At 40.9% G+C, this 9,359-nt stretch overlaps 1 protein-coding gene across 1 annotated transcript; it reads right to left on the bottom strand.

The window, feature by feature from the left end:
• Positions 1 to 13: 13 nt before the first annotated feature.
• On the bottom strand, positions 14 to 7,782 carry ppig (peptidylprolyl isomerase G (cyclophilin G)). The gene is made up of 13 exons (XM_050048253.1): positions 7,640 to 7,782; positions 6,948 to 7,031; positions 6,567 to 6,641; positions 6,358 to 6,465; positions 6,042 to 6,086; positions 5,866 to 5,953; positions 5,711 to 5,740; positions 5,472 to 5,611; positions 5,197 to 5,371; positions 4,926 to 5,111; positions 4,728 to 4,818; positions 4,400 to 4,539; positions 14 to 2,867 (listed from the first exon to the last, which is right to left on the bottom strand). The coding sequence occupies exons 2-13, from the start codon at positions 7,006 to 7,008 to the stop codon at positions 1,868 to 1,870; spliced, it is 2,139 nt and encodes a 712-aa protein (XP_049904210.1). The 5' UTR covers positions 7,009 to 7,031; positions 7,640 to 7,782; the 3' UTR covers positions 14 to 1,867.
• Between the last annotated feature and the right edge of the window lie 1,577 nt (positions 7,783 to 9,359).

The following is a 9,359-nucleotide window of genomic DNA, read 5'->3' on the forward strand; positions in this document are numbered from 1 at the left end:
ATTAAAACAATGATTAAGATCAAAGTGAAACTTTTTAATCGTTCTACATGGCAGTCGAGTTCTTAAAATCAACTTGCACAAAACAAAACTTATAGAAACTGATTTTATGTTGTACTTACAGCATGACATTTTTTTTCCATTCAAAAAAAACAAAAACAAAAAACAAACCAGAGGTATCTCAAAACTGGTTAACAAATAGGATTACAGTACAAGGGCGTGGATGTACAAAAGAAAGGTCATTGATGTACATAATGTAACAATGATGGGGATAAGCATGCAAGAAATGAAGGTTTTGTCTTCCAGATTGATTGTTGTAGTAAAAATAACTTGACAAGTAAACGTCATTTGCCAAACTTAAACAGATTTCAGGAGAAAATGTCCCCTCTGTTACAGTAAAATCAGGTTGAAATATCAACTACTGTAAAGTCAAAATATAATTTACCAAAGAATTCAAAATAAAAAAACAGCCTTCAAAAGGACCTCCTCTGGTCATGTACAATTAAAAGAACACCTGGTACTCACTGCTGATGCAGTACCAACAGTAGATGACTTTATTTTTCAGTGTCCTCTAAACTGGCCGTGCAGCTTCAGCTACCCATCAGCAGTGTGACGCACTTAATGAGGGTCAAATCCAGAACTTCCATTCAGTGCCAAAATTTAGTCAAGAGTTCAGCCAAAGCTCACATAACAGTCTGCCATGGCAAGTCTGAGCGGTATTCACAGTTCATCAAGGGATAGTTTGGATAAGGTACTTTCCATAGTAAGTGTATTACCAACAGTGGATGTCAGTCGGCACGCCACCAGTTTGGAGAAGCAGGCAGCAGTACCGCCACAGAAGTTAAGTAATACACTGAGGCTGGGCAGCAGCAAAACATATTTTAGCCACCTTGTACACTAGATTTAGAATATTTCCACAGCTTTACCTTTCTGTCTGACAGCCATTTCCAATGGGGAACTCCAAGTAAGAAGTAATTTTACCTCACAGAACATGGGAGTTGCTGGTCAACTGTTGCCTTGATTGGTTAGTTTGTGTTACTGTGATACTGGTAAACCTGAACTAACCCTTTAAAACACCCCAAATCACTTTGATGTTTTAAAGGATTAGACTGTAGGCCATCAGTTCTCTTGTTCTGGGAGTAAATTAATGTTTTTGTAAAGGAGTCTGGTGTCTTTGAAGAAAGGATAGATGGATATAACTGCCTGACAGAAAGGTAAAGCAGTGAAAATTAAATGTAGCGTACATTTAAAATTAGATCCACTTTTTTGGTGGCAGAAATACTTTTTTGGTGCATCCCATCCACATTGCTTAGCTTCTGTGGCGGTCTTCCTGCCTGCTTCTCCAAAACTGGGGGTGATCAAATGTACTGTTCTCAAAAAACACTATCTATGAATCAATACGTAGATGTATTTGAAACTGTCATTAGTCCTTATCCGCAGCATCGATACACTGGTAACAGCTGCACTTGTTTACTACAGTCATTCTGATGTTCTCTGCTGCTAACCAAGAAAGGATAAGTTACGTTATGCCTTGTTATATTTTTCTTTTAATACATAATTTAAAATTTTATGCCCTCAATTTATTTTTTCTCTATGGTACCTATGGTATCAATTATCAGTATTTTTCAAAGTATTGTAATGAAGTTGGAGTATCTATTTATCCCTTTAACAGTTTAAGAAAATAGTTTGGACAGATTTTTGTACACTCATGCTCTCTTTGGCTGAACTGTGGAGTAGGTTTTTCTTCACTGAATGAGGAAAGTGAACGTATCCCCCTCTAGATGGAAAGCTGATGCTGCATACTACACGTGTCGTGGGTATAAAATAGGGGTAGACTTCAAAACTCCGAATCTATTCCCTAAGAATATCATCAGTCACTGTCAGAGCCTGAGCTAGAGCTAGATTTTTTCCTCTTGCTGTCATTTCTGTCTTTGCCCTTTGTACTATCTGGTCTTGGTTTGGCCGGGCTTCTTCTGTCTTTGGATCTGGAGGTACTATTTGATTCTCTTCGTTTGGACTCTGAACTCTTTTGAGTCTTCCTTTTTGCATCTCTATCGCTCTCAGAACTGCTGCTACGTCTTCTCCTGTGGTTGTCAGATTCTCTGTCTTTGTCCTTTCTATGAGAGGACCGATCTTTGCTGTGGTCCCTCTTATTACTCCTGCTTCTGGAGCGCCTGCCTCTGCCGGAGTCTCTAGGCTTCTTTCTGTCTGGACTTCTTGTTCGACGTTCTTTATCCCTGGATGTTCCTCGCTTCTTATTATCCCTTTCACTGTTGTGTCGTCTGTCCTGACTCCTGCTACGTTCTCTGCCCCTCTCTTTGTCTTTTTCTCGTTTTTCTTCTTTGTCTTTGGACACCGCAGGTCCGCTCCTATCCTTGTTCCTGCTACTTGATCTGTGCCTGTCTTTTGTAGTTGGTCTTTCCTTGCTTTGTGACTTTGTCCTAGTTCTCTCACCATTCCTTCCTTTGGTATCCTCTTTATGCTTTTTATCAGACTCATGGCCCTTATTTCTATCTTTACTGTGATTAGACTCTGACTCCCTCTCTTTCTTATTAGCATTTCGGTCCTTGCTCCTTGAGTGACCTCTTCTATCATCACTTTTGTGCTTGTGAGCCTTCTCTCTGCTTTTTGACCTCCTACTCTTTTCTCTGCTTTTACTGCGGCTTCGAGATTTATCTCTTTTCTTAGCCTTGTGTTTGCTATGCTTGTCATCCTTCTCAGCAGTGTCCTCTTCTTTGCTTTTGGATCTGTGTGACCGAGTTTTCTTGTCTTTTTTACCCTCAGCTGTGTGGTCCTGCTTTGTGTCGGAGGTCCGTCTCTCTCTTCTTGGAGCTTTAGCTGCCTCATCCTTGGCATCATTCATGTCGCCTCTGTTAAAAAGAACAGTGTAAATGCCACCTACAGAACATGACAACTAACATCAGGCAACACTGGAACATGGACATGACAGTGCACATGGACATTAAAGTGCTGATCTAATACATATGTTAGACACATTACTTAAAAGTTTAAAAAACATTTTAATTATTTGCTTACATGGTGAATGTTGTTGTTTAGTGGCGCCAATTAGCTTTGAAATATAAAACAGTATGGCAATGGCTTATTAATTTTCCCCACAACTCATACCTGAGAAGATTTCAGGTACCTGTTTACTTGTTTAATGTCAAATCTTTCATCAGTAACGGAATGTTATTTGCCAGTTTCCAATGAAGCTAAGCACTCTGACTTGCAGAGTACATTTAAAATGTCCATGTACAGTCTTATGTTATTGCCTTTGGTTTGTTTTTATTTGTGAATTATGCTTTTACACCCTCTTTAAAGGAATAGTTTGGATTTTTTTGAAGTGGGACTGTGTAAGGTACTTATCCATAGTCAGTGTATTACCTAGTACAGCAGGTGTCAGCATGTCCCCAGTTGAGAGAGGTAGGCAAGAGTACCAACATAGAAGCTGAGCAATATGCTGTTGTGGACTGGGGCATGAATTTGGGTTTCCTTAGAGAGCGAAGGCATGACCCATCCAACTCTCTCTCTGATTGGCTAATACTCACTTTCTTTGTTGGTCTGACTGGTTTGGTTCAGGCAAGAGGACTAACATCTCTTTGGGTTAAGGTAAGAATATCAGGGTAAGCCAATCAGAGACAGAGAAAGGCAGAGTAGGGCAGGTCATGCCTACGCTATCCTAGGAAATGCAAATTTGCAACGGGGACAGCAGCAAAACATATTTTATTCTACTAAAAAAAGGCCCACCTAAAAAAAAAAAATTAGAATATTTTTTTAGAATATTTTCCTTTGACCTTGTTGTCATACAACCTGTCTGACAGGGAAATGAAGCGGTTATCCATGCTCCCTTTAAAGCCAGCAGTCTCCATTGACAAAAACCGTTATTTTAGCTTGCAGAACTTGGGAATTGCTGGTCTACAGCTGCCTCTATTGATTTGTTTGTTCGTGTTATTGCTTGAATTTGGTGATTTTAAAGGATTACTTCCTATTTAACATAAGTGATAGACCCTCAACTCCCACATCCTGCAAGGTAAAACTAATGTTATTTTCAATGGAGTCTGGTGGCTTTGAAGAGACTGTAGATAAGCTTCAGTTCAGTTCTCCGTTGGACAGGGCTGTCTGGTGGCAAAGTGAAGTGGTCAAAGTACTCTAAATATAGTATACAGTTAAACTTACATTGTTTTTTTAGGTGGCTCAAATACCTTTTGCTGCTGCCCAACCCCCAGCCGTACATTGCTTAGCTTCCATGGCAGTGCTCCTGCCTGCTTCTCCACACTGGTGGCATGCCAACCATCATTTACTGTATCTAATACAGTGATTATACATATATAAACACCTCATCCAGCTCCGCTTCAAAAAATCCAAAATATCCCTTTAATAAGTTAAAGTGAGGTTATCTTACTTGTCACCCTTTATCCACCGCTCTCCGGTGACTGCCCTCATCCTCTGACGGTGTATCTCCTGACGCCAGTGAGGAGGAGTTTCACTGCGCCGAAAACGATCTCTGGACCTTGAACGAGAGCGTGACGGAGTCCGATAGCGCTGGATGGAAGAAATGGCATATCACAATTATACATAACTGCCATTAAAATTCGTATAAAAGATGAAATTAAATTTTATGCATCTCTGCATTATAAGAGCAACTTGACATATTACAATCTCATTAGACTCAATAAGATGTGACATAGTGGATGAAAGTTTAGTTGAGCTCTTCACTGCAGTTCACCTACCCTTGGACCCCTGCCTTTAATCTTTCTCCCAGATCGTGTCATCACCAGTCTTCTGTGATATGATGACTGAGAATTATAGGATATGCCAGTGCTAGAGAGAGAGAGAGGAAAGAAAAAAAAAAGCAAGGCATAAAAATTAACAGACAATGGCATTATGTTCGATGTTTGTCATACCAGCTGTTAGTCACGCAGACTAACCTCTCTCGTGGCCTTTCCTCCTTATTTGACGGATTTTTTTCAGCTTCTTCTTTTGGCTTCTGGCCCACCTGCGGACTCCTCCTCATGAGGAATCGATTCTCTGGGATGGGTGGAATTTCTTCAGGACGTACAGTAGATGTAACCAGCTCTTCTTGTTCTTTCTCCTCAGCACTTTCAGCCTCTGACCTGAGGAAAGCATTGCAATTTAGAGTTAAGACACTAGGTACCATTTGCACTGCAGAAAGTCAGAATGTGACAATAAATTAGGTACTTTTTCTTCTCCTTCTTCTTCTGTTTCTTTTTTAGCTTTTTCGCCTTCTTTTTCTTCTTCTTAGATTCCTTCTCTGATTCTTCAGAGTCAGAGGAGTCTGATGAGCTCTTGGAGTCGCTGGAGCTGCTGCTGGAACTGGGTGAGGCTCGGTCTTTCTTTTTTTCATCTTTCTTTGCTGCAAACATTGAAGAGTCTGTTAGAAACACTGCTTTATAAAATCTAAAAGCTGTTATTGTGCACAGTCAAAGTACTGAAAATTCTCCACACAAACAAACCTTTAGATTTAGGGACGAGCTCTCCACAGTTCAAAACTTTGACGTCAGCATACGGTCTGCTATTAGGATCTGTTTTCTGGTTCTCCATGGCTTGAACAACTTCTTGGCCAGAAATCACATGACCAAAAACCACATGGACACTGAGAAAATACAGTGGTGTTGAGCTTGTTGAGCAAAATATATTGAATTGTGCACCATGCAATCAATCAAAGTTTAAGATGCAATTAAGAACCACTTACCCATCCAAATGTGGGGAAGGTTTTGTTGTTCTGAAGTTTTGCAGCAGGCCATTCAAGAAAAAAAGGCATTTAATTATTTGTATGTCTAAAGGGTGATAGAATGAACAAATAATGCAAATGCAGCAAATATATAATACATAATATGTAGTGCTTACATGAAAAACTGTGATCCATTTGTATCTTTGCCCCGATTGGCCATAGACAGCAGGTATTCCTTGTTGTGTTTAATGGCGAAGCTTTCATCTGGGGGAAAAGGATAAGATTGTACTGCCATCTTGAAGCCAACGTCGGTTTGGATAACAACTGACAGCTCTGACAGTGGCCTCTTTACCTTCAAAAAAGCCTCCATAGATGGATTCTCCTCCTCTTCCATTACCTATGATGTCAGAAAAAAAATAAAATGTGAGAAAGGGGACTTCTACAGGAAAGAGTTATAAAACTTCTGCTGACTACTAGTTATTCAAATATATGTTAGGCTTGGTTGATGCTTTTATTATTAGATGCTGACAGGTAAAAAGTGAGAGCTTTGTGATGACATTAACAAAGAGATTTGCAGTCATTCACTACATCTTCACAGTCTTTAAATATCTGGACTTCAACAAGGCCTTTAAGCTAAGTACACCGTCCTTCAAACTTTATTAACTCACCTTCGCTGAAGTCTCCTCCTTGAATCATGAAGTCTTTCACAACGCGATGGAACAGACATCCTTTGTAGTGCAGGGGTTTCATAGTTCCTTTACCAATGCCTTTTTCACCTGAATGAAACCACAGTCAGTTTTCAGTTATCAATATTAAACCATGCCATGAAAGAAAAAGGTTTTCTGGCGTATTCTTGTGGTGACAATGTATTATTCACCTGTGCAGAGGCATCTGAAGTTTTCACATGTTTTGGGACAGATGTCTGAAAACAATTCAACCACAACTCTGCCGACTGCAAGGAAAGAGCACTGTTAGGTTTGTTTATCGTGATGAGAAATTACATCCAGAGGTCACTACTTTAGGTTCATCTTGCTGAATTAATGTGGTATATTACAGTTTTTTGTACACAATTTCTCCAGAATAACCTGATGAATCAACACCTCTCTACAACAGGATACAGTATAACAGAAACAGAGGCAACATTTATTGCAGGACTGTCATATTAGACTGCATTACATTTAGTTGTAATTACATAGTAAACTCCCAAGTAAGTGAATATAATAGTTAAGTAGCCAGAAAGTTGAGGTGTATTTCTTACCGAGCACATTACTGATGCCAATGTCAAGAAAGCACCGAGTGCGCGGAGTCTTGATCCCCATGATCACTTTCACTGATCAAACACCTGAAGGTGAAAAACAAACATCACAAAAACAATTTAGCCCTTGAAAACGTGCCAGTAGAATGTCACCCTAAGTGAGCTAACATCCTGCACACCTACCAGCTCTGATCAGCTGAACGATGTCACAGAAGTCTAATGAAAGCAGTAGGTGTCGGCTATAAATTGCTCTTGCAGGATTTCAAATGAGCACCATAAACGTCACTGACACAGCCAACAATACGACGACAGCTGGATGATAATAATAAACACGATTAGGCTAGCTAATGTTCGATTGTTATTAGTAACAAGCTAGCGTTAGCCTGTTAGCAACGCGTTTTAAGTCTCGCTTAACCTGTGAAGCCGATTGCGAAGATGCGTTTTAGTGTTTGACAATCACAGATGCTCACACACGCATCAATCTGGATACTACGGTTATAGTTTCACATAACGTTACAAGACACACGGTCACCCCAATGGTAGGCCTGGTGTTAGCATTAGCAACTCCAGCTAGCCTCAGCCGGACAACATGTAGAGGGATTCTTCTACATGACGATAACCGTACAATTTCGACATATTAACTACACACGTAGCCGTTATATCACCTAAATGTTATTAATACGATGTTACGTCACCTGGAAACACAAGGATATCACTCCATACAACAGGCAGCTCTCACAAACGACGAAAATTAAGTTTCATTCAGTGTTGGGCTCACTGTTTTCTAAAGATGGCGCGGCAGGGACGTCAATGTATTTCGAGAACCGTGCGCCAGTCAACGCAGCCGAGCACGTAGCTGCGAAACACCGTGAGATTTTATGACCTGAGATTAGTCTGACAGGTAACTCACAGCTTTCACACGAGGTTTAATCACCCACATCACTCATTTCCATTTTTAGGGCAGTGTTCATCAGAGGTGGGACCAAGTCAGAGTTTAGCAAGTCACAAGTAAGTCTCAAGTCTTTGTGCTCAAGTCCCAAGTCAAAACTGACAAGTCTAAAGTCAAGTCCAGTGTCAAGCCCCATGTCACGACTGATATTAAGTCCTGAGTCAAGACAGGAAAGTCTTGGGTCAAGACCGACAAGTCCCAAGTCAAGTCCCAAGTCAAGACAGGGAAGTCCTGTGTCAAGACTGACAACAAGTCCCAAGTCAAGTCCTGAGTCAAGTCCCAAGTCAAGACTGGCATTAAGTCCAGAGTCAAGTCCTGAGTCAAGATAGGGAAGTCTTGAGCCAAGTCCCAAGTCACGACTGACAAGTCCAGTGTCAAGTCTCAAGTCAAGACAGGGAAGTCTTGGGTCAAGTCACAACTCAAGGCAGGGTCATCCTCAAGACCCCAAGTCAAGACTGGCATTAAGTCCAGAGTCAAGTCCCAAGTCAAGACAGGGAAGTCCTGTGTCAAGACTGACAACAAGTCCCAAGTCAAGTCCGGTGTCAAGTCCCATGTCATGACTGATATTAAGTCCCCAGTCAAGTCCTGAGTCAAGACAGGGAAGTCTCAACTCAAGTCCCAAGTCACGACTGACAAGTCCCCAGTCAAGACAGGGAAGTCCCAAGTCAAGACTGACAACAGGTCCCAAGGTATGTCCTGAGTCAAGTCCCCAGTAAAGAATGACATTAAGTCCCAAGTCAAGTCCCTAGTCAAAACAGGGAAATCCCAACTCAAATCCTGATTCAAGCATGCAAGTACCAGGTCAATTCCCAAGTCCTGAACTTTGAGTTTCAAGTCCTATACAAATCATAATATGCTCTTCATACAATGTGATGTCATTTTAACAACTGAGTAATAGCATATTAAATTTCCAAAAACCAAAAATGCTTTATAAAAATGGTATTTATTTATTTATTAAAACAAGTTTGTTGAAAGTTGTTGCATCTCTGTGTGTAATTTTTCTGGAGTTCTGAAGTAGCAACCGTTGATAGTGAAACAGGGACTTGTAAAGTTGCTGTCTGTTTTTTTTTTCTGAGTGACGCAAACACAATAAAAGATTTTTTTTTGCAAAGTATACAGGCTGGGAAGAACGCTCTCGACCTAGCCTCGCGTCACCAGGCTCTTCAAGCGAAGAGCCTGGCCTGCGTTCCAAATCGCATACTTCTACTATATACTTTTAGTATGTACTGCAGCTGCCCTTAAAAAGTATGTAGTGCAGTATGCATGCAGTACTATTGGGACACACTACATCCGCCATCACATCGCTCCCTGAACTCCGACCCTCTTGCTCACTTCCGCCGCCGTCCGTAGCGCCACATTTGAATATTTTGTTTTGTTGTACTTCGGAGATGCAGCAAATCTCCTCTCGTCGAGCTCGCCAGAGTCGTGCATACCATCGGAGGTGCCGGAGAGCTCTGTTGCTGTTA

The sequence above is a fragment of the Epinephelus moara genome, chromosome 7 (genome assembly GCF_006386435.1).
Source record: "Epinephelus moara isolate mb chromosome 7, YSFRI_EMoa_1.0, whole genome shotgun sequence".
Classification (NCBI taxonomy): Eukaryota; Metazoa; Chordata; class Actinopteri; order Perciformes; family Serranidae; genus Epinephelus; species Epinephelus moara.

Excerpts from the sequence above, each read along its gene's own strand:
- ppig (XM_050048253.1), bottom strand. The coding sequence starts at position 7,008 with ATGGGGATCAAGACTCCGCGCACTCGGTGCTTTCTTGACATTGGCATC. Across the intron at positions 5,372-5,471 it reads GCTCGTCCCTAAATCTAAAG|CAAAGAAAGATGAAAAAAAG; the intron begins GTTTGTTTGTGT and ends CAATGTTTGCAG. Across the intron at positions 5,112-5,196 it reads AAGAAGAAGGAGAAGAAAAA|GTCAGAGGCTGAAAGTGCTG; the intron begins GTACCTAATTTA and ends TGCTTTCCTCAG.